This window comes from Sporothrix schenckii, assembly GCF_000961545.1.
Source record: "Sporothrix schenckii 1099-18 chromosome Unknown Cont38, whole genome shotgun sequence".
Lineage (NCBI taxonomy): Eukaryota > Fungi > Ascomycota > Sordariomycetes > Ophiostomatales > Ophiostomataceae > Sporothrix > Sporothrix schenckii.
In genome coordinates this window covers 2,195,654-2,218,608 of record NW_015971139.1, presented here as the reverse complement: position 1 = coordinate 2,218,608, position 22,955 = coordinate 2,195,654, and the positions used below count along the sequence as shown (strand labels likewise).

Sequence of the window (22,955 nt, the reverse complement as noted above, 5' to 3'; positions counted from 1 at the left end):
TCTGTTTTCCACAGAATGGACCAAAACTATAAAGCTTTTCATATGAAAGCGCAGTAGAGCTCGTCCAATGGGAACCTTCTCAAAGAACTGCAATCAACGGTTGCATGATATGACAACTGAGGAAGCAAGTGCTAAAACATAAGAAAATCCCCTCAGCGTGGGGTTCATCCATCTTAATATCACATTCAGAATCAGACAAACAGTATTGTAGAATGCAAAGAGTAATGGCAGCATGTAGTCGTGATACTTAATCTATTTTTAGTATGTTTGCTCGTCACTTTGGAGGTGTGACAAAAAATGAGCAGAAGTGTGACGTTTGTTAACATTTCAAAAAAAAGAAAAGGTGGTCAGTGCTTTTGCTTTGGATCTTTCTTTGGTTATGACCGTTTCTGGCCCGGATTTTTTGGGTTTTTTTTACTCTTGGATACTTGGCTGATCGTTTCTCAGGTCCAGCTCGGTCCAGCCCCCCATACGCACAGACACCATGGTGCACATGGCGGGTTTTCCAAATGCAAAGCACGCTATGTACCGACCGAGCGTAGGGGAGGACAAAGGCAGAAAAAAATACAACAGAGACAAGTGAGAACAAAGTAACGAAGATGTGAGGAGGCAAGTGTAATGGTGCAGCCGACTGTGTTAAACGGTCAACAAACGTGAAATACTAGCTGTACTGAAAATTCGAGCAATACACCATGGATGGCAACCAAGATTGGTTGTATTCAGAACCGGAAAAAAGCGGCTGGAGGTAAAAGCGTACTTCGAGGCATGTATCGCTCCGGCTGAATTGGGCCCTGGGGCCTTCCCGAAAAGGGAAGATACCGTTCCGTACGGAGATCGGTGAGGGTTTTTCCTCTGACGCTCCCCCTTTTCTGTACAGAGTCCGCCAGACGACGTAATCCGTAGATTTTCATGAATTTGCTGCTCAGATGAGATGCAGTATCGCCGCAGTCCGTCTGTCGAGTGTTTTTGTCAATGGTCTCATGGCACTACGAAAATGTGATGTGTATAATTGGCCTGAACGTGTACATGCGCCGACTTAACACCGTTGTGTTCCGATCCGTGGAAGATGAACGGGACACAGTGGAGATGCTTTCTTTTCTTTTCGTTTTTTTTTCCCCGGCCCTATTTCGTGTGGAGTAGGACAGTCCATCTGCTCCTTCTCATCTTTCGACTTCACTACTCCTTCGTTTCTATTCTTTCGACGTTTATTAATGGGCTGCTGTGTGTTGTTGACTTGCTCCTGCCGTTCCGCCATTCGCCCGGCAGGCACTTGTAGTTCGCACTTGCCACGCTTTTTTGACTCACAACTGGCTCCTTCTGCCGTCTTGTGTCTCGCGCATCTCTGTGCCTGCCTTGCCTCGTTTCTTCAACATGCGTCTCCTTCCTTCCCCCAGGTAGAGAGGTATTAGTTCGGATTACAACAGCACGTTGCACATTTCTAGCCTCAGAAATCGCGTACCTTCTTGTCTGAACAGACAATAGAGCAAAACGCGTCTGGTCTTATGGCTTTGGGAGTGCCATTGGCGACGCGCTCCGCGAGCTGTTGTTTCCCTTTTCGTTTCACACTGTCTCTCTTCAGGTCTTCTTCCGTTCTCCGCTCCCCATAGTTGTAACGGAAACCCCTGCCTGGCTCGCGGTCCCCCTGGATGGATGGACGCGCGGGTGGACACCGCCAGCCCAACCCTAACAAAATAACGTGAAAAAAATATCCCAAGGAGACAGGTCAGATAGAATCAGGCACAGACAGGGCACAGACAGAAAAGACAGGCATGGAAGGCAGCAAAAAAAAAAAAAAAAAAAAAAGAAAAGAATGAAAGAGGCCTGTCATTATTTCACTGAACCAGCTTAGTTCTCCAGTTGCGCGGCAGAACACAGGCGTGCCGGCCTCAACCTGTGTGAATGCTGCAGCTAAAAGAAATAATAAAATAAATAAATAAACAAAATACAAAGAAGCACAAAAAACCCGGTTCCTTTCATGTGCAAGGTCCCACTGGACACTTGCAGCTGAGATGCACGCTGCCAAAGCTTCACATCGAAAGCGTCAACGCATTCAAGCTCGCCATAGCTTCTTGCATATGTCGTTTTCCCTGGTGTGTACGACGGCAAAAAGCATGTGTGTGATGACTTACAAATCCTAGTGAGATTTGACCTGCGTCTCGGTCTCTCAGTGTGGCATATGTACGGAGGAGTACTTCTGTCGTCAAGGTATCTTAGGAATCGGCGGCCGGCAAACTTGAGTCGAAATACATTGACCGGGGGGCTTGACTTGTCCGTTCTTTCCGTGTCGACCTGCGTCTGCGCTTACCTCCTTCCTCTTTCCCCTTTCTTGCGTTCCGTCCGGCCCCTCTGGTCTGCTTTTCCGGCCGCGCCTTTCCAAGACAGGCTTTCCTGCAGAAAACAAAACAGAGAAGCAGACGAGAGACAAAAGAGGAGCCATATCACCCCCCAACTAAACCGTTTTCTGGAAAGACCGCCCAACCACAGCGCTCGTTATGCGCCTAAAATGTCCCAGCCCAACGAATGGGTTCCGGCAGCTACTCCGTAGCGTCTCCATCGGGTGGAGCTGTCGGTAGGCTGCGCTCTTTTTGGTCTCTTCTTCGCCCATCAGTTTCTTTTTCAGTTGCTCTTGTTTCCCTACTCGCTGCAGGCCCCCTGTATTTCATCCCCATATGTTTGTCCTCTCGTGCCCGCCTGCAGATTCCGACGTCGACTTGTCTCTGCAACGGATTTCGATCCCATGTCCATTTCTTCCCCCTGGTACCCTCCTTGCTGTACCCGGATTCAGGTGAAAAAAAAGAAAGAAAAAAAAAAAAAAAAAAAAAACCAATCGCAGAGAACAAAAAGGAAGAAAGAGGCCGCTAATGCACGTTCCTTTCTCGCGCAGCTTCTGTGCTCGTTTTGGCAAGGGGACTTTTTGATTTTTTTCCTTCTCCGTTTCTTCGTCGAGCTTGCCCTCGCCTATCTGGAAGTGGAAGGCCTGGACGGGCCTGGTCTGAACGACCCCTTGCTCCTTCCTTACCTGGTCCGGTTTTTGTCGTAACGGATGTGTAGGTGTGAATTGTCCCTTGCACCTGCAGATTTCATTTTGTACAACTCGATTTGTGTTCTTTCTTCATCCTCTACCAACTCGCAGCAGCTTTAACCGCGACCCCGACAGAGGGGGGGTGGCGGACGAAAGGTCTGATCGGGAAAGATTGACGAGGCGACGGGCCAAAACTGTCAGTGTACGAGTACTCCATAGTTGCATTTACCAGCAAAGAATTAATCCGACAGCTGGCCGCCACTATGACAGTTTGTTCGTAGCGCTGAAATCATTTTTATCTGGGGTAAGAAAACCTGCCAAAAGAAGAAGGAACGACCGACTTTGAATTGACAAAAAGGCCATAGACCAAGCAAGGGGAAGCAGCACGCCGACCGTCTATGCTCCTGCCACGGCCAAGGTGTCCATGTGTAGTCCGTACCTTCCGCCTTTCCCCAGCACCATCCGCAATACGGCGTACATAGGACAATAGTTTGTGAGGTTCCCTCGCTCTTACCTTCCACAACTTCCTTCCCTTTTGGCCAACACCTTCTTCGTCTTGGGGTCTTATTATTGTCCCTCTTTCTCCCTGCCCTTCACCAAATATACAGCTTCACCTTGCCACCTGCAATCCTTGCCATTTCCGTGCTTCGTTTGCTTCCCGCTTTTTATGTCTCGTCCATCACATTCTCCGTGTGTGCAAAGACTACGCATCGCGCCTCGTCAGACTCCTGACCAAACTAACCACACCTTTTATAATTGCCTGGTATGGTACGGGTAATATTACAAGCTCACTCACTCTCCCGTTGGCACCGACCGAGCCAGCAATATCAACAATAACGAGAGCTCTGCCTTCAAAATCAAGACAAAATTGCACCGCCAACCCGACAACAAACGTCGAGAAACACCACGTACGACAGAAGCACAAACAAGACACCAAGAACAGTCAACAAAACAAGACCAGCTCCCCTGCCTGGCTCCAGGCTCCCACTCCAACTCCAGCGAGGCCACTCATCCATATCGTCCTGAAACATCGCTGGGCCTGCGACTTGGAAGCTCACCAAACGGTGTCCGAGTCTCACTCCCACACTCTCGCTCCGCATACCATCGACTGATTTGTTCATACACTCGCTGTGTGCCCACACGCGCCGCGCGCCGCTCTTCCACCCGCCTGTCTCGCCCGTCTCAGCCGTTTAGCTCTGCTTCTCCACTTACGCCTCACGCTTCCAGTCACCAGTCTTTCGGGGCCGATCACTGGACCCCTGTTCCTACTAGCTGTCTGGGCCTGTCTTAGAGAGAAATCAAAGTGTATCTCTTTTTTTCTTTTTTTCTCCTTCCTGAGTTTCATGACTTAATTTCTCTTGCCGCCTCGCCTCAGCCAGCTAAAATACAGCACATGTCATCACAACAAGTCGGAACGTTACGACCAACAACGGCCGACCAAGCTTGAGACCGACTCAGCGCCCTTACCTTGCTGAGATATATCTGTCTTCCTTTTTCTCCTTCTTTTCATTTCTGTTCATCTCCAGTCATCCGCGTTCTCAGCCGTGACCACACGCTCTCCTGCCATTTTACTTGCCTCGCTCTCGCGACCTGAGCCAGTTTTTGCCTCGTTCATTGCAATCCATTCCCTCCACCTTGCACTGGTGTGCCTCAAAACCTCCGCCAAACTTACTACAAGTAGCTCCTCTTTGAGACCCGACTCCGAACGTACGCCCTGGCTTGCCCTGCACTCCCGGAACGCAATAAATCTGACACGCGCCTCAACGCCGACTTTCCATCAGTCTCTCATACTCATGCATACACACCAGTTTGCATCTCACACGCAACGGCACCCATTCTCGCCATTGTGCCGACAACAATCCTTGGGACACTATTAAAGGCCTCAAACGGCTGCTTTCGTTTCCCTCTCCCAATTCTTTCTCTTGGACCCTCTCTCTTTTTCCGGTCCCCTTTTCGACTGATCCTTTCATATCTCTCCTCTACTCTGTACCTTTTTGGCTTCCATTACCACGCTCACCCCACACCACCTTCTCGGCCAGCTCCGTACCCTGCTTCGACAATTCTCCACATTACGTTTATTTATATTTTGATCTCATTCCATATTTTGGGGAAAATCAAACGGCAGCGATACCAACCTCATTCGCATTCTCACGGCACCACTGACGACGCGTGTATCACGCCTCGACGTATCTTATGCATCTTTTTGCAACTCGCAGAAAAATTTGAATATCCTTATTGGCGTCCACCCTCCACCTGGAGCTCGACTCTGCCGTTCTTCACCCTTGATTACAACGGTTTTGCGCATTGACCAGTTGGGCACCCGCAAACGAAAGCGACCCACGGCCTGAACTGGCGTGGGGGTTACTCGAAAACGAAAAGTAATTCAGAGGAACGGCTCTTGAACCACCACACGTCACATCTCCAGCCATGGCTCCTCGATACCAACCCAGGTAAGTGGCATCAGAGACGCGCTGTCTTTTGAATTTTCCATGCACATCTTTACACTCGGGCCCTACATGCAAGCCACTTTTGAAGCACATTTGCTGATGCCCAATGGCTATGAACATTTAGTCGAGAATGTCATATTGTTGTTCTTGGCGCAGGTACGCATGCCCACATATGCGCTTTCTCCCACTTTGCGCTCACCCACCTACGGCACATCATCGTCTTCTTCTGTGCTTTCAGGCAACCTGAACTGATCTCGCCACCTATTCACCCCAATCGTGTGTTCCTCGAGGCCTAAGCGCTGACTTCAACGTTAGGTGGCGTCGGAAAGAGTTGTCTGACAGGTGAGTTTGGCCTTTTTCGCGTGTGATTTTGTGCCTTTCAGGGCGCACTTGCATCCGGTGGGCATTTTCGGATTGGCCTGTGAAGAAGAATTGGCCATTGCTGGCGGGATATTCTCAAGACAGAATGACCGAAAGCTTGGACATGTGCACCATGTGCTCGCGCAGGCGTATTTGCATGTGCCCAAAAGACGTGGCTGTCTTGCCGTTTCGTCGCACCTCCAATTTCAGCTGTACTAACAAGTGTGTTGTCCGACATCAGCCCAGTTTGTCCACAACCAATGGATTGAGAGCTACGACCCGACAATCGAAGACTCGTATCGGACACAGGTCTCCGTTGATGTGAGTCGTTCTCAATTACAAGCCGCAAGCTGCGAGCTGCGAGCTGCGAGCTACCGTGACAAGAAATGAGTCCCAGCACGAGACAGCCGAAGACACTAACCACTTCTCATGGTACACGTACAGGGACGACAAATTGTCTTAGAGATGTGAGCAGTGCCCTCTTGCCCCTCATTCTGCCTTCCGGCGTTGTGTACCGTCAACGGAATCACTAACCTATGTGTTTTAGTTTGGATACCGCAGGGACCGAGCAATTTGGTACGTCCTGACTACGGCCCACAAAAATTACCCATACGCTTCTGTAGTGATGCGTGACGCCGCGTGAAGCTCACGCCCCGTTCCGTTGGCACGGGCTTTGAGACCATGTTGCACCGGGTGTTTTTTTGAGTGAAGACCACGTACAAATTATGTACCTGTGGCAAATGTTGGTCTTTGATCGAGGAATCAAAAAATACTAACAATAAGTAGTGGCTATGCGAGATCTTTACATGAAGACAGGGCAAGGTTTCTTACTTGTCTTCAGTATCACGTCACCATCGTCGCTCTCCGAACTGACAATGCTCCGAGACGAGATCATCCGCGTCAAGGACGACGAAAACACACCGATTGTTATTGTGGGAAACAAGGCCGATCTCGAGGACCAGCGCGGCGTCAGCCGGAGCAAAGCCTTTACACTCTCACAGCGATGGAATGCCCCTTACTACGAAGCGAGCGCGCGGACGCGGACAAACGTCGACGAGGTGTTTGTCGATCTTTGTCGTCAGATGCTGCGGCGCGAAGACACAGACCCGGCGTTTGAGGTCGAGGACAAGATGGCACAGCACCAGCCGTCGTCAAGTCGCCGGGTCCGGCGGCGTCGACGAGAGACGGGGCACCGGTGTGTGATCCTCTGAACGGTTTGGGCAGTGGAGCGCTACTTTTATTTGTTAATATTTTTGTTTCATTTGCGTTACGATTCTGTCATGACTTGGACTTTTTTTGTTGCTTCTGGATCGACATTGTGTCATTTGATATTTTATCAGTTTTGGGCTGGGCAAAACAAAAACACATTTTTTGGGTTCACAAAGGAAGAGGAGGCACGGCGCAAAGCCGCCAAAAAGCCAGAAAGAAAAGGGAAGCAGACATGTTACACTGGATTTCACAATGTTGGAGTGCAAAGGCACGACGCCACGGACTTAGACGGGCTTTTGGGCAACTTTTTCTTTGACTTTATTTCACATTCAATTCTCCAAGCCTCTTTACTTTCCTCAGCAGTGACTTCTATGTCGACACTTGTATTGCAACGTGAGATGAAGCGTGAAACAACCTGGTCTCCTGCACCTGAGTGGCTTCAATGCACGTGACATCATCACGAACACGAACTGATTCTTTTTATTTATAGCCAATGCATGGCCTCCATGGAATTCAATTTCGTGTTTCGTTGAGTCTTTCAGCCCTCTAGAAAATCGCCCGGCAACCGAAGCGGGCAGATGGGACGGTTACGTGCATCCCAAGGCAATTTACGATGCGCACATGGAAAATGCAAGGAGTAGAATTTTGTGTTTCGTTAATATATTTTTTGGGAAACCCGGTGCCTGTATTATTGGCCATGCATTATTGGTATGCCGTCACAACCGGGAAAACAAAACCTTAAAGGAGCAAATGCGACAGTGCAAGAGGAGCGTTGGCTTTGGAATGGGGCAGAACGGGAGAAAGTAAACAAAAGCTGAGCTCGTGACAGCGCACGTGCAACTCATTCAGAAAATGCTACTCCAAAGCAACCATCGGTCCGAGCGTTTTGTGCATTTTTGGCCTGAGGCATCGATTACGTATGCCTCCTCACCGAACAGAACAGCAATTTCTTGGCACTGGGCGAATCAGAGGGGCTGAATGGATGACAAAGGCAGAGTGAGAGGCCCGAAACAAGACTAGTGCGGCCTGTTTTAGGTAAGCGCATGGAATTTTATGGGTCCATGCCACGCAATTCCGTAACGCCCAAAGCCACGTCAGGATCCCCTGGCTGGTGGGGTCACTGCTTCGTATGATGGGTGTTCCGACCATGCCGCAGGGCTGGCCATTGCCCACTGAAAACCAGGACAGTCGCTGGCGTAGGCTCCAGTTTAATGCGCTAACAGTGGAGGATGGGCTTCGTCATGTCCCAATTTCCAGTGGCATGTCCCATATCCAAACCCGGCTGCCTTGTAATGGTACTCCCGTATTTGTGTTCGCCTCCCTTTCACACCCTCTTGTCTCGTATGTCTTCGGACTCTTTTGCATTCCTTTGCGTCTTTCCATTTTCTCCGTTTTCTTTTATTTTTGACATCGCCAAACGATTTCGATTTTTTGTATTTTCGTCTCTCGATTTCGCCCAGCCCACGCCCGATCCGATTTCGATGTCGAGATCGAACGACTCCATTTTCCATCGTTGAAGATCGCCCGAGCACCTCGTGTAAGACATTAAAAAAGTCTTGGCTGGTGGCATCGACTGTAACTGCCTGCCAGATCTCACAACACAGATCACCAAACACCGGCCACCGACCACCATGTTGCCCAAGGCACTGCTCGCCGCGGCGCTGGCGTCGTCGACGGCGTCTGCCTTGTTGCTCCCGCCGCCCACCGATGTCGAGTTTGAGCGGCAGTCGCAGCGCGGCAACGACCCCCACCGCCACCACGGCGGCAAGAACCGCGAGGCGATGGCAATCGCGCCGCCCGCGATGAAGATTGGGACCGTCGTCCCGGCAGCCATGGCCAACCCGTTCTACCACGAGTTCACCAAGGTCAAGGTGCCCTGCCCGGGCTGCTCCATGCAGATCCGCAAGCATGGCCACGGCCACGAGGAGGACGACAATGGCGAGACGGCGCAAGACGGCCAGACCGTGACGCTGACCAACGTCGACAACCACATCAACCTCTTCCTCAACATCGACCACCAGGCCGACGGCGACCACCTGCTGGTGAACCACTTTGAGGTGTACCCCAACGTCGACATCAACGGCGACGGCCTGATGGCCACGCAGGCGCCGGACCACTTCCACCACAAGGGAAAGCACCACAAGGGCAAGCATCATGAGGAGCACGAAAAGCATGAGCACGAAAAGCATGAGCACGAGAAGCATGAGCACGAGGACGAGCACGAACACGAGCACGAACACGAGCATGAGCACGAGCATGAGCACGAGCATGAGCACGATGACCACGGCGAGGAGCTGAAGAAGCGCCACCGGAAGCATCACGCCGACGACGAAGGCTTCGAGGGCAAGCACTGGAGGCACAAGGAGGTCAAGGACGGCAAGGACTTCCACCCGAAGAAACACCACGGCAAGCACGGCAAGCACGGTAAGCACGGCAAGCACCTCGTCCAGGTGCCTCTGGGCTACGCCATGCAGACCAAGGCCGTCGGCAAGGACGAGAGCAACGGCATGGAGGCTGTCACGCTGTCGCTCGAGATCATCCAGGTCAATGGCGAGTTCATCCGGGGCATCCCGGCCGTCAACATTCATCTGATCCGCACGCCCGAGAGCGGCCTCATGATTGCGCGCGTGGACGTTGAGGGCGACGGCGTGATCGCCGCCTCCCCGGCCAAAGACCGCATGGCCGAGCTCAAGGAGCAGCTCGATGCGTGCTCCAACTTCCTTTGCCGCTGGAAGGTCCTGATCAAGTCCGGCATCAAGGCGCACCGTGGCGGCTGCGCCGGCAAGGCCATGGCCAAGGCATTTGGCGGCAAGGGCGACGGCGACGACGAGGACAAGCCGCACCGTCACCACCATCACCACCACCATCACCACCACGACGAGGACGACGAGAACGACAACCACGAGGACAGGCCCCACCGCCACCACAAGCTGATGCGCCATCATAGCTGGGCGAAGCTGGCCCGCAAGTTCGTGACGCACATTCTCTTGCCTATCCTGTTCGGCGTCGCTGCCGGCATTGCCGTTAGCATCATTGGTGTCGCTGTCGGCACCTTTGTGGCTGGCGCGTGGCGTGTGCTGTGCCGTCGCAAGGCTGTCGCTCACACCCGCCGCCGCTGCTGCAAGAGCAAGAAGACTGCTGCGGCTGCCGTTGACCGCCACGGCGACGAGGCGGCCGTCGACGAGGAGAAGGCTGGCCTGATGGCTGCTCCGTCGACCGAGGAGCTGCCACCGTACGAGGACGACAACACAAAGTCGAACTCTGCGTAAAACGGAGAGTCTTTGCCTCTTTTTTACCTTGTGGATCTTGATGGATACGATAGCAGACTGAACACCTTTTTGTTTATGGAACACTACACAGCTGCCCAGCGCAACACATCACACAAACACACACATGCGTATTTTTTATTTCCTATCTCATTGCGCCTGCCTGCTTTCTTTTGGTTTTCTTTTACGTTTCTTATCTCGTCTCTTACCAGATGAAGATTTGGCGTTTATTTTATTATTGACCCTTCTCGACTACCCCATTTCCATATTTTACCCTGTCCTTTGAACATACGCTTCTTTGGATTTGCTGCAGTTTCTCAAACGAGAATGCACGTGTACACTCCCTGATTACTTCACTTTTTACTTTTCCTTAGTTGTATACCGCCAATATATTTCCGTTTTTGTAATACCAAGTTTTCATGCGCTGTGAATGTTGAGAAGTGAGTAAGGTAGAGTGAATCGTGCTTGTACAAGAAGATGAACGCAGTAAGAGTTTAAGGGCAAAAACCACCATTGCCGCCCAGCCGAAACGCCATTACGCAAACGCCAAAATACAGAACGATGCTGGACGAAAACAAAACAAATGTCACCACCACACGCACAAACGCCGCCGCCTATCCGTGCCGCATCGCCGCCTCTGCAAACTGCTCCTGCTGCAGCCGCTCCAGCTCCTCGAGCGTCATGCCGCTCTGCGTAAACTTGTCCGCCTTCCGCTCCCGGCCCTTTTGCACCTCCTTGTGCTCCTGCGCGGCCTCCAGCACGGCGCCCACGTACTCGGCAAAGCCCAGGTGCTCCAGCGCGCGCGTCACGTGGTCGCAGGCAATCGTCTTCTTGGCCTCCTTTTCCGAGATCTCGTTGGCCTCGGACGAGATGAGCGTGATGAACTCGACGCAGCACTCGATGAGCAGGTCGCGGGCGTCGCGCGAAAAGGCGACGCCCATGCTGGGCGGCAAGATTTCGGTGACGATTTTCTGGACGGTGGCCTTGGGGAGGGAGAGGTCGTCGTTGCCTGCCGACAGTTAGAGTGTGAACAAGGGGGGGACCAAAAAGAAAAAAAGGGCAGCAAGTGGGAGGCAGCATATATATGGGAGGACGTACCGCCGAAATCGCCTTCGTGGTCAGACATTGTGCGGTGATGGTTGTGTGACTGTAACGTCGACATAAACGGAAATGTGCAGAGTTGGCTGCAGCTGTTGCTCAAGAAATGTAGACAGAACGCCTTGATTGTATGTCGTGGACAGCTCGAAGGCTTCGTCTCGCAAAATTTGGCGATGATCCGGATAATGAGAGCGAGGTCTCTTTGCGGGTACGTTGTTTTCTGAAATAATACTTTGTCACTCTCTTAATTGACCAGACGGACGTTGAGTGACAAAGCGCGTCGACAGAATAGGGATAGATGGTCGTTAATGCGGGAGGATTTAGCGTATGATTCGTTCTCTTGATGCGGATGTTGGGCGTGTTGTTTTTGTAAATGGAATTGGAGCTGCGACGCTAAAGTGATTGTTGGTGTTGGCTGTCCGAGCTGTCCTCGGAACGTCTCGACGTCTGCAGCAAGTAGAAGGTGGGCGAGGGGCGGCGGGTCCTCTGCCTTTTCATATGCTTGACCCTGGAGGACTTAAATAGCCAAAGCTCTCTTTGGCCATGGGAGGGGCAGAAAATAAACAGACAAGCGCGATCCTTATGTAAGGCAGTGGAGTTCTTAGGACATTGCTTCACCGCCCTGAGACGACCCACTTTAATTTATGGGATTCTTTTTTTTCTCGCCAGCTACAAAAGGCTTTTGCAGCCAAATCCTCTTCTCTCTGTATTTCCTTCTTCTCTCACATTTTTGACCACAGTCGATTCTTCTCTTCACTCCTTTTCGGACGCCTGACGTTGGAACAAGCGTTGCAATGCTGCCTCGTCTGCTTTTTACTTTCTGTTTCTCGCGATTCCGCCAACTCGCGATATTTGGAACTCTTTTTTGTGAATACTCTTTGTGTCTGGTCAGTATGCGCTCCCTCTCCTATCTCTCTCCTTTCGCCCATCTTCGCTTCCCTCTCCTGTCCGCTCCACTGGCCCTTAACATGATGAGCTTTTCGTCGCCCCAGGCATACTTAACCATGGTGATTGACACTGTCTTTCCAAACGGACGTCTCTGATACTGGCCATTTCCATTTACTTGTCCTCGGCTCTTCTCTTCTCGACGTGCCTCTTTCCAGCCTTAGCTGAGCGTTGTTGCTAACTTTCGAAAAGATGCCCTACCTGGAAACACATTTTAGACCCTTTTACGTTTCTCGACGTTTGCAGACGTTCATGTGGTATGCTCTTTTCCTTTCTCGTGTTCCATCGCCTCGCAGTCTACATGATGCTCGAACTATGTACTATCAAATACCGACATTTCATGACGGAGAAAAACCTTTGTTCCTGATCTTTTTCACTTTCTGCTTTTGCGGCTCCTCCCTCGCCTTGGGTCAGTTTGCATTTGGTGCTTGCCAACGCTAACTTTGTACCAAGATTTACTCTTCAGGTAAACTCCACTACCTAAGCAACAAACTTGACACAAATCCTCGACAACGTCAAATGTAAGACCTTCAACATGATACACACAAAGCACACACACGACAACAGGGCAACGGAGCGCGCGTGATGTAACACTTTGATATTCCATGCTAATACCGAAACTACATGTGGATACCTATCAATGAGCTTTTCATCTTTCGACTGATGCGCTTCTTTGCCTTGTTGTGTCGTCTATTCCTATCGTATAAAAACTCGCAGCATGATAAAAGACCAATGCTAACATAGTCAGAACGTCTAGGTCCTCATCAGTCTTCGTCGTCCCCGGCCGGTCCTCGCAACTTGTAACATCCTCCGTACTGTCTACGACCAGTGATACGCCCCCATGTGCGAATCGTTCCAGCTATTCTGTTAGCATCGTAGAGGGGACATTGTAGAATTTTGGGGGGGGGGGGGGGCGGGAGAACGCACTTGAAGTATGTGCCAGACAGCTCGGGCGTCGCCTCGAGCGCCAGCTTCGCCAGCACCTCGGCCGGCTTCTCGGGTGGGCTGAGGCTGCCGTCCGCGTAGGCATCGACAAACGTTGCCAGCACCTTGGCGTCCATGCCGCCACTGGCACCCTCTTCGCGAATCTGCTTCTGCATGTCCGTGTCGACGCGGCCCGGCGCCACGGCCACGGACACAATGTCGGGCTCCTCGACGGCCAGGTGCTGTACGAGCGCGTTGGCCGCGGCCTTGGAGCTGCCGTAGGCGCCCCACGAGGCGTAGCCCTTTTTGCTGGCGCCGGTGGAGACGAGCACGATGCGGCCCTTGCTGGCGCGGAGGGCGGGCAGTGCAGCCTTGGCCTGCGTAGCGTGAGATGAGCATGAGCATGAGCATGAGCATGGGTGTTCGCGCGTCACAAAAAAAGGGCCACCTACCAAAGCCAAGGCGCTGAACACGTTAATGTCGTAGAGACGCTTCCACGCATCCAGATCGGCATCGGCCAGCCGCTGCACGGGCGTCAGCGCGCCGTGGTTGATGACAACGCCGTCGAGCCGGCCCCAGGTCGACACGGCCAGGTCGACCGTGCTGGTCAACGCCGCGTAGTCGGTGGCGTCGGTCGCCTTGTAGGCCACCTGGTCCGGGAACGCCTTTTGGAGCGCGGCCATGGGCTCCGCCGCGCGGGCCACGAGCATGACCTTGTGCGAATGAGCCAGCAGGTGGTGGGCCACGGCGAGACCAATGCCGCGGCTGGCGCCGGTAACGAGGACGACCTTGCTCATGGCGATTGTCGTGGTGTGCTGTACTGCTGTACTCGGTGCATGTGAGGTGGGATTGTGTGGACTGTCAATTCCTGACTGTTAATTCCTGGTTGTAGCTTTTAGTTGTTGTTTTGGTTGTCTTGGTCGGGAGTCAAATTTTGGAGCTGGAAGTCGATTCTGAACGGTTCGATAGAGTGTGGGGTTCAAAGAGGCGTGAGAAAGCGGCGTCGGCGTAGCTCCTTTTCTTTTTATAAGTACTTTTTTCGCCCTACCCTCGCCGTGTAAATAAATATAAATAGCCCTCCGGTGACCGACCTTAGTAAAACTCCCTTCCGTCCTTCGGTTGTGTCGTCCTTCTCCATCGTCAATTCTTACTTGTGCCTGCATATCCTGTATCCTGACTCGTTCGTCGGCCTTGTCGAATCCTTCACATTCTTTCCGAGGTTGTTTGTCAACTACCATTTCCCACCCGAGTCGCTTTCCCCGTTGTCTTCCCACTCGACTCGTGTATTGCCAAGGCGGTCAAAATACGCATCGAATAAACACCGCACGGATGGCGACGGTTATCATCGGCGCTGGCATCGTCGGAGTGTCGACAGCGTACTATTTGGCCGAGCACGACACCGGCAATGGCGACATCCACCTCGTCGAGACCGCAGACACCTTGTTCGCCTCCGCGTCGGGCTTCGCCGGCGGCTTTCTGGCCCGCGACTGGATGGCCGCCGATGCAGCCAGTCTGGCCGCCCTCTCGTTTGACCAGCACGCCGCACTGGCCGCACAGCACAACGGCGCCGCACGGTGGGGGTATGCCCTGTCGACCGCGTTGAGCTATCGTCTTCCCGGTGGCGCGAGTGGCGGGCGACGCGGCGAGGACTGGCTGCGGCAAGGGACGAGTCGGTCGACGGCCGCGCCGGCGCTGGCGGGCGCAGACAAGAGTGTGCCGGGTTGGCTGCGCCGGCAGGCGGGCGACCATGTCGAGGTGCTGGCCGACGACGGCACGGCCGGCCAAGTGGAGCCGAAGCTGTTTTGCGAGTACTTCTTGGAGCAGGGCCTGCGGCGCGGTGTGCAGCTGCACCAGCCGGCGCGTGCTGTGCGCGTGGGCAAGGACGACGCCGGCAAGCTCGCGTCGGTGACGATCGAGCAGGAGGGACAGGAGACGGTGCTGGCCTGCACGCGCCTCGTGCTGACGGCGGGCTGCTGGACGCCGCACGTGTTTGCCGAGCTGTTCCCCGACGACGCGGCCCGGCGGCCGCTGCCGGTCCACAACTACGCCGGGCACTCGTTGGTGGTGCAGCCCCAAGCCAAGGACCCGACCGGCGCGATGCCCTGCTTCGCCCTCTTCGCAGCCGGCGGTCCCATGCAGTACTGCCCCGAAATCTTTGGTCGTGCCAACGGCACGCTGTACCTGGCCGGCCTCAACTCGTCGACAATCCCGCTGCCCGCAACAGCCACGGACTCTGTCCCGTCGCAGGACCAGCTGGATGACCTGTTGGCGACGTGCAAGCGCATCTTGGGCGAGGACGACGTGGAAGTGCTGCGAACAGGGCTGTGCCACCGCCCGGCGACGCCGTGGGGAGCACCACTGGTGCTGCGGTTGCTAGATGAAAAACTGAAAGAAACGACAGTGGAGGACAGCAGGACCGGTGGCAACGGTGGCGTGTTTTCGTCGGCAGGTCACGGGCCGTGGGGCATCAGTATGGGACCCGGTACGGGTATGGTTCTGGCAGAGATGGTGCAGGGACGGCCTCTGAGTGCGGACGTGAGTGGACTCGGTTTTCATTAGGTATGACGACTGCGAAGGCACCCTCTATTCATTGTCCATAACGGCTCCAGTAAACCATACAATGTCTAGAACTATAGAAAATGACCCATAAGAGACAGAGTCTCCTCAGGATTGACAACTTCAAAGTTGGCCAACCACGAGCCATACCAAGTCGCTGGCCTTGTCAATATGTCATCGCTGTCGGTGCCAAAGGATAGCCAGTCGGTGCAACCAACTTTGGCCACGCACAAGCGCCTTCTGCCTCATCTGCCACAAAAGGAAGAGTTTCAATTGACGTCGGCTGCATTGTCACTTCCTTCATTATCGGATTCTACCGTGGTGTGCTCGCGTGTTTTGCTCCGTGCGGAGCAACATGTTCTGTTCGCAACCTTTCCAGCACACTTCAGTGCTTTTTTGTTGCAGCGTTGGCCGGTATCGGTTTCGCCATGTTTGGCCAGAAGCACGCAAGAGCTGGCAGGAGACTCTTGACTATGCATGCAGTTAGCGCTTGGTTCAATAAGTAGATCCGTGTTTGTTTGAGGAGTGACGTCGCGAAATAACTTGGACGTAGAAAACAATTTAAGTCAGTTTCTCTGTTAGAATTCAACAGTTGCTTATATTTTAGACCGCAGCATTTGACGACAGCCGTCGCCTGCAATGTCCACACTCTTTTCCCCGCTCGCCATCGCCAATGGCCGCATCCAACTCCGCCACCGCGTTGTCATGGCGCCCATGACACGCAACCGGGGTTTATTGTTCGAGCAGACAAACGAAACTACCGGAGACGTGTGGCTCGCCGACGACGTTGTTGCACAGTATTACAGCCAGCGCGCATCTCCCGGCGGTCTGCTCATCACTGAAGGCATTCCGCCGTCTCTTGAAGCCTCGGGGATGCCTCAAGTCCCCGGTCTCTTTGACGACGCACAGCATGCCGGCTGGAAGGCTGTCGTGGATGCTGTGCACGCCCGTGGCGGCTTTGTCTATGCCCAATTGTGGCACGCCGGCCGTGCCACCATTCCGCACTTTACGGGCGGGCCGGGCACGCATGTGTCGGCAAGCTCGGTGCCGTGGGACGATCCTGCGGCGACCTACCCCTTCCGAACGAGGGACGCAAAGAAAGAAAAGGTGAAATACTCCGACTTCCCCTCGACGGCCATGACAGACGCCCACATTGCACAGACGACGGCCGATTTTGTACAAGCGGCACGCACCGCCCTGGCGCTCGGGTTCGATGGGGTCGAGATCAACGGCGGCAACGGCAACCTGCTGGACCAGTTTTTGCACTCCAACCTGAACCTGCGAGAGGACGCCTACGGCGGGTCCTTGATGAAACGCTGCAAATTCCCGCTCGACCTCATTGGTGCCGTGGTCGAGGCCGCCGGCGGCGCTGGCAACGTCGGTGTCCGGCTCGAGCCCGCGGGGCTGTACCAAGGCACGAGGGGCGACGAGCGGGTCGAGACGTGGTCGTATCTCTGTGACCAACTGGCAGAGCGGTACGGAAAGGCTGCCGCCGGCGAGACGTTGTCGTATGTCCACTTTATCGAGCCGCGGTTCGACCGCATTGATGCCGATGCCGCCACGGCCGCAGCGTTCCGCACGTCGTGGAGCAGCACGCAGCCCGGCCTGCCCATCTCGAACGAGCCGTTCCGCGCCATCCTCGCCGCCGCCGGCATCCCCTGTATAGTCTGCGGCGGCGGGTGGACGTCGTCACAAGATGTTGAGAGCACGGCACTCGGTCCAAGGAAATGGGACGCTATGGCCTTTGCTCGCATGTTCGTCAGCAACCCCGACCTGCCTGAACGGCTGCGGCTCGGCAAACCGTTGGCGGCAGTTGACCGTAGCCGGTTGTATGGCAGCTGGGACGGCGTGCGTGAGCACGGCTATGTGGACTATCCGACGTGGGTGGAAGAGGAGGAAGCCAAGGCAAAACAAGAAACAGGGTGACAAGAGACGAAAAAAGAGCAGGAGATAGTGTATTGTGAGAACAAGTGCGAACGAGTAATTACGGCCTTCGTTCAGTTAGCTGGCAGGAGCGTGTAGCGTTGATGTCCACTGTAACACAGGTCCATTGAGTAAATTTCCTGTTTAGGCAATAACGGACTGAGCTAGCCAATGAGCGGCGGGTTTGTGCCAGTTGTGCCTTCCTCGCTCGACTTTCTTTACTTGGGGGGGGGGAAATGTTATGGAAAATATTACAAAAAAAGTGAAATAAAAAAATGAGCAAAGGGTCACGTCACAGAGCCTGTCAGAAAAGAGTGAATTCTGCGCCTTTTGCTGGCTTTAACCAAAACGGCTTGACAATGCGAGGAGGTGCTTGAAACCCGAGACTTTACGTGACCTACCTAGCCAGTCTCCCTCGCCCGGAAGACAGTCGGTAATGGCAAACCTTTGTTGCAAACTTGTAGAATTTGTCCAAATACACATCCAAGACCCCTCTACTTCGTCTCCTTGGCCTTGGCCGTCACCAACCGGTACAGCGCCTCGGCGTCGCGCAAAGGCGAGGCGATCTCGGGGACCGTTACAGGGCTATAGGGGCTGTACAGGGTCTATTTGATAGTGTGATGTCCCTATTGGGGTGTTTGAGGCCTAGACTCTAGGTTTCTGGGGGACGTCATGGCCGTGAGTGCGGCGGTCCCCATTCTGACGGTGAGGCGATATCAAGAACACTGAGAACAAACATGTTGAGCAGTCGTCGACAGCGGGTGTTCTTGTTGAGGTCAAGTTTTCTCGCTGACTGTCACCTGACGGCCTCCATGTCAGACCACAGCTACTTTTCTGTAAACATACATAGAGATACAAATTTCATACTTGCCTACTCGCTTCTTGTCCGCTGCGTAGAGAATTTACATTTGTAAAATGTGTGCCTTCATTGCGTTGCGATTGAGTTGAAATTGGCCTATAACTTTGCATATACCCCCCTGCCCATGGAAGCAAAAATAGAAACAAATGACAAGTTGTCCTTGAAGAGAATAAAGTCCACTTTTGACTCCTAAGCAGCAAACACAGATTGAAGTGAAGTCGTGATATCCACGTATCCGATCAGATGAGGGCCGTCTGGGCCTACATGATATGAACATAAACAGAAATGTGCAAAGAAAGCAACCGTATTTCCACCTCGCCCGCGTACCAGAGAGCTGCTGCAACACTCACAATCCTCCTTCTTCCACGCAATCTCATCCGTCGAGCTTCTTCGCGACGGGTGCCTCGAGCTCCGGTGTTTTGAGAGCCTCGAGCTCCTTGATTGTGAGCGCCTTGAGCTCCTTGAGCTCCTTGATCGCCTGGATTTCTTTGGCCATGGTACGCTCGAGCTCTGCGAGCTTTTCGCTTGCCTCCCCCATCTCACGCGCTTCCGTCTCCTCCCGCGTCGTCTGGTATGACACACTGTGGTCCCAAAGCGTGCCCTTGGGCCAAGGAAGCTCTTGATTGTCGTCGGTTGGAGCATCTAAATTTGATTTCAAAAAGAAAACGAAAAGAAAAGGAGAGAAAACATTGTTTAGCCCAAGTGGCTCGTTGCAATTGGAGACTTGCCTCCCGTCACAAACATCCAATCTTCGTCATCTTCAGTTTCATTACAAGGCATTGGCGACGCACCGGTACTCGTCTGCGGGGCCGACGATGGGGCCCGCACGAACTCGCGCTCACGTTTTTCGTTGCAGCCGTCGGCGTTGGCATTGGCATTGTCGTTGTCGTCGATATCGCCGGCGCCACCGCGCATCTCGGCGTAGGTCTTGAACATGCTTCCATCAAAAGGAGCGCAGAAATGGGTACGCAGCGATTCTCGAATGGCACTTGGCTTCGCAATGACCGTTGGCTCGATGGGGACGACCGGGCATTTGCGTTTGTCCTCGGCAAATCCCGACTGCTTGACGTTCGGGGTCGAGGGCGGGGCCGGGGGAGGGCCGCTGGTGATTCCCGTCGTCTTCATTGGCATGGCCACATAGGACGAGGGCTGCGATGGCACGGCCTCAAACCCCGTCTTCTGTCCTATGGCGTGACGAAAAGGAAATCGTCAGCTTGCGTCGGTCTGACGTGACAAGATGAAATGGATATTGCATTTGAAGAATGGCCATGGACGATTGCTTACTCTTCAAGGTATTGGTCGACGAGACGAATGAAACGGGGCCCCCGTTGTCCTGAGGAACACGGTTCTCCGCGGCGACCGGTTCGAGAGGTCCGGCAGCTCCAAGGTTGGTCGGGCCCCGAGTGGCCGCCTTCGTGCGAGTGACCAAGTGGAACTCCTGGCCGTCAACAACGATGCTGTCGGCGGTTTTCTCGAGCGGCCCGGTGGGATTCTGCGAAGTCATGGCGTTGGTTGAAAGAAGTATAGCAAGATGTGAGAAGTGTGCAATAATGTCAAATATGTGACAATATGGAAGTATGATGATGTTGTCATCGACGATGTTTTGGCCCTTGAAGAAGCTGGTATGGCAGAACCAATCAGTGAAGAAGAGGAAATGAAAGAGTGACTGAAGAGCACAGAGAGAGAAGGAGGAGGAAAGAGGAAGGGGAGGAAGAAGACGAAGCCCACGGTGAGGGAGGGAATAAATACAGCAACGGGAGTTGGAAAATTGGCCAGAAACAGAGGCAACAATAACAGAATACAGGGAAGGAGCAATGGGAGTTTCTTGACAAAATAGGAAGCCACGAAGCAGTGGCAACTCACCATGCGTGATGAGGTAGGTCTGAGAGAGTGCGAGGAAGGTGCGGGTGCTGCGTAGATGGCCGCGTGACCAATAACTTGCGAGTGTCCTCGCTTTACCTCCATCGCGACTTCCTCTTTCGCAGAAAGAACTGAAAAGAGAGCACCTAGAAATCAAACAGAATTGTCTACTTATATTTTAAGCTGTATGGGTGCTTTCAGATTGTACTTTCGGCAAAGAACAATGCAGCAGCGAATGACCGTCTTAGTATATTTGTGCTCTTGCCTCGTCGTTCTGCCGGTTGCTCCTTCCCTTTTTATTGTCTTGCGTGCACCTTCCTTTGCCTCAACTACCTCATGGTTTCCTATTTTGCCCATCTGTGTGTGAAAACGCAGGGGCGTGATTGTGTGTGGTGTGTCATTATTCTAGCCTGTCATCGTCGCTGAGGAAACGCCTTCGACTTTTGTGAATATCGTACAATGCCTCGCCATGGTATCTTGCTTTTTGGAGTCCTCGTCCCCATTGTCTATTTTTCATTGATGCGCTGTGAGCGCCTTTCAGCTTTTCATCTACCCTCTACTACTGGACACCAAAGAATCAAACACGTGTTCTTCGTCGTGTAGAGTCGCCATTTTCCTTCCTATTACCCCCGTCCGTGATCGTATCTAGCGGCCGTCGACTGCTGCATCATATCTTCTGTGTCGACTGTGCACGGTAGAGTGACCACGGCAGCTTCCACCCACTCTTGACACGGAACGCGTCAAAGTCCGCCGTCTCCAGACGCGTCAGGTAGTCTTGGGCAGGAATGGCCTCGAGCAGCACATTGAATCCCCGCTGCAGCGCCCGTAGCTCGTCTCGCCCGCCCTCTCCGTCCTCAGCAGCGTAGGTGTGGCCCGTCTCGCCTTCGTGCTCGTAGTCGTGGCCCGGGTCTTGGCCAGCTCGAATGTTCTTGAGCATCTCGCGTGCCGTGATCAAGTGGTCGTTGGCCCGCGTCGCCACCCGGAAAACAGCTTCGGATAGGCCTGGCGCGGCAGGGCCCTGGCGGTAGACGTCCTCTTCGCGCACGCCCACGTCGGCCAGGATATCCAGGGGCAAGAGGAGGACCGGGTTGCGGGGCGGCAACGAGTGCGGTGCAGCACCCCCGGGCGGCGGTTGGGGCGATGCGAGCACGGGAATGCCCCGCAGGATCGCGGCAATGCCACAGGCCTTGCCAATGTGGCTCGCCAGGTGATCGACGTGCATGGACCGCAGGGGCAGCATCGCCAGCGTCACGTACATGAGCGTCGCGTAGGTGCTCTCGGCGTACTCCTCGAGGGCCGCCATATTCGCAAAGGGCCGGTTGTCCATGTACTGCTGCCGCGTCGAGATGAACCGCTGCAGCCAGAACCGGATGGAACTGAAACTGCTCCCCGCACCGCCCTCACGCGCCGCCAGCCCAGCGAGCGCCGCGTACAGCAGCATCGACACCGGCTCGCGCGGCGGCTGGCCATCAAAGGTATTGTTCACCGCGTCCTTCCAGAACTGCATGCGCATGGCCCCAATCGTCGGGTTGGACACCGTCTCCGGCAGGCGGGCCAGCTCGAGGTTGAGCGCGCGCAGGGCCAAATAGGCGTCACGCACGCCGCGGGGCAGGAAATGGCGCACGAGGTGGGCATCGTAATCGCCGGACCGCAGCTGGTTTACGCAGTACGTTCGTGCCTTGTCGACATCGGCATCCGACACAAAGGAGCGGCAGGTCTGTGTGGGGGTGGAGGGAGATGAGGGCGACGTGATCGAGAACGATGTTGACGACGAGGGCAAGCTCAAGCTGAGCAGGCCAGAGGTCTGCGGCCGTGGCCGTCGCAGGATGTGTCGGGAACTACGAGCGAAGAGCATGAGGCCGGTAGATGTGGGAGAAAAAGCTTGGAAGCCCAAGCGGAAAGATCGAGAAAGAGCTTAGGTGTGTTGCATCATCACGTTTTTTGGATTTTTTGACCTACAAATCGCGACAAGACGTCACTTGGGGCAATCATGCGCGGTTCGCCACTATATTTGCAGGGGTCCGCGAGTCTCAGGGTTTGGCAGAAACAGGCCCAGAAAAAAGTAGCCGACGTGCAGTGCGATAAGTAAACTAGCCCTGATAAGGCTACGAGCGCACTCACACCTTCAAGATTACTCTTGGAATGGTGAGGGCAGAACCGTTAGAAAACAGCTTACACGAGCAAGGCTGAAAAGGTTTTTTAAGTTTTGCTATTTAACGGAGAGGCAGGTTTCTTCTCTGATTGGTTTCGTCCATTTTACATTTCTTTTTCTTTTTGTTTAAAAAGTAATAAATAAATAAATTCACGTTTTTGCTGACTTTGATATTGATTTCCTTTATTCGCGTATTCGTAAAAGAAGAACATTAAAGAAACAATTTCAAGCGAACAATACTCTCTAACCAACAAATATTCAAACATGCCCTTGTCATCTTTCACTTACACATCACATCCGTCACATCTTGATATGGGGTTGCCTTTACTGTGGA

At 53.6% G+C, this 22,955-nt stretch overlaps 8 protein-coding genes across 8 annotated transcripts; 4 read left to right on the top strand and 4 right to left on the bottom strand.

Annotated features, from left to right (window-relative positions):
• Positions 1 to 6,704: 6,704 nt before the first annotated feature.
• SPSK_06763 (KREV1 protein) lies at positions 6,705 to 7,040 on the top strand (the record flags this gene model as incomplete). The annotated part of the gene is made up of 1 exon (XM_016733460.1): positions 6,705 to 7,040. The coding sequence occupies one exon, from the start codon at positions 6,705 to 6,707 to the stop codon at positions 7,038 to 7,040; it is 336 nt and encodes a 111-aa protein (XP_016592418.1).
• Positions 7,041 to 8,669: 1,629 nt separating this feature from the next.
• On the top strand, positions 8,670 to 10,307 carry SPSK_06197 (uncharacterized protein; the record flags this gene model as incomplete). Its single annotated transcript, XM_016732904.1, has 1 exon — positions 8,670 to 10,307. The coding sequence occupies one exon, from the start codon at positions 8,670 to 8,672 to the stop codon at positions 10,305 to 10,307; it is 1,638 nt and encodes a 545-aa protein (XP_016592417.1).
• Positions 10,308 to 10,918: 611 nt separating this feature from the next.
• On the bottom strand, positions 10,919 to 11,430 carry SPSK_06690 (CBF/NF-Y family transcription factor; the record flags this gene model as incomplete). The annotated part of the gene is made up of 2 exons (XM_016733391.1): positions 10,919 to 11,313; positions 11,403 to 11,430. 2 exons carry the CDS (start codon positions 11,428 to 11,430, stop codon positions 10,919 to 10,921), a joined length of 423 nt encoding a protein of 140 aa, XP_016592416.1.
• Positions 11,431 to 13,166: 1,736 nt separating this feature from the next.
• On the bottom strand, positions 13,167 to 14,068 carry SPSK_10707 (short chain dehydrogenase reductase; the record flags this gene model as incomplete). Its single annotated transcript, XM_016737009.1, has 3 exons — positions 13,167 to 13,206; positions 13,275 to 13,648; positions 13,724 to 14,068. 3 exons carry the CDS (start codon positions 14,066 to 14,068, stop codon positions 13,167 to 13,169), a joined length of 759 nt encoding a protein of 252 aa, XP_016592415.1.
• A 532-nt stretch (positions 14,069 to 14,600) lies between these two features.
• On the top strand, positions 14,601 to 15,830 carry SPSK_06346 (FAD dependent oxidoreductase superfamily; the record flags this gene model as incomplete). The annotated part of the gene is made up of 1 exon (XM_016733052.1): positions 14,601 to 15,830. The coding sequence occupies one exon, from the start codon at positions 14,601 to 14,603 to the stop codon at positions 15,828 to 15,830; it is 1,230 nt and encodes a 409-aa protein (XP_016592414.1).
• Positions 15,831 to 16,466: 636 nt separating this feature from the next.
• On the top strand, positions 16,467 to 17,753 carry SPSK_06323 (12-oxophytodienoate reductase; the record flags this gene model as incomplete). The annotated part of the gene is made up of 1 exon (XM_016733029.1): positions 16,467 to 17,753. One exon carries the CDS (start codon positions 16,467 to 16,469, stop codon positions 17,751 to 17,753), a length of 1,287 nt encoding a protein of 428 aa, XP_016592413.1.
• A 1,229-nt stretch (positions 17,754 to 18,982) lies between these two features.
• On the bottom strand, positions 18,983 to 20,113 carry SPSK_06411 (uncharacterized protein; the record flags this gene model as incomplete). Its single annotated transcript, XM_016733117.1, has 3 exons — positions 18,983 to 19,251; positions 19,401 to 19,793; positions 19,894 to 20,113. The coding sequence occupies 3 exons, from the start codon at positions 20,111 to 20,113 to the stop codon at positions 18,983 to 18,985; spliced, it is 882 nt and encodes a 293-aa protein (XP_016592412.1).
• Positions 20,114 to 21,136: 1,023 nt separating this feature from the next.
• Positions 21,137 to 22,324, bottom strand: SPSK_06371 (uncharacterized protein; the record flags this gene model as incomplete). Its single annotated transcript, XM_016733077.1, has 1 exon — positions 21,137 to 22,324. One exon carries the CDS (start codon positions 22,322 to 22,324, stop codon positions 21,137 to 21,139), a length of 1,188 nt encoding a protein of 395 aa, XP_016592411.1.
• Between the last annotated feature and the right edge of the window lie 631 nt (positions 22,325 to 22,955).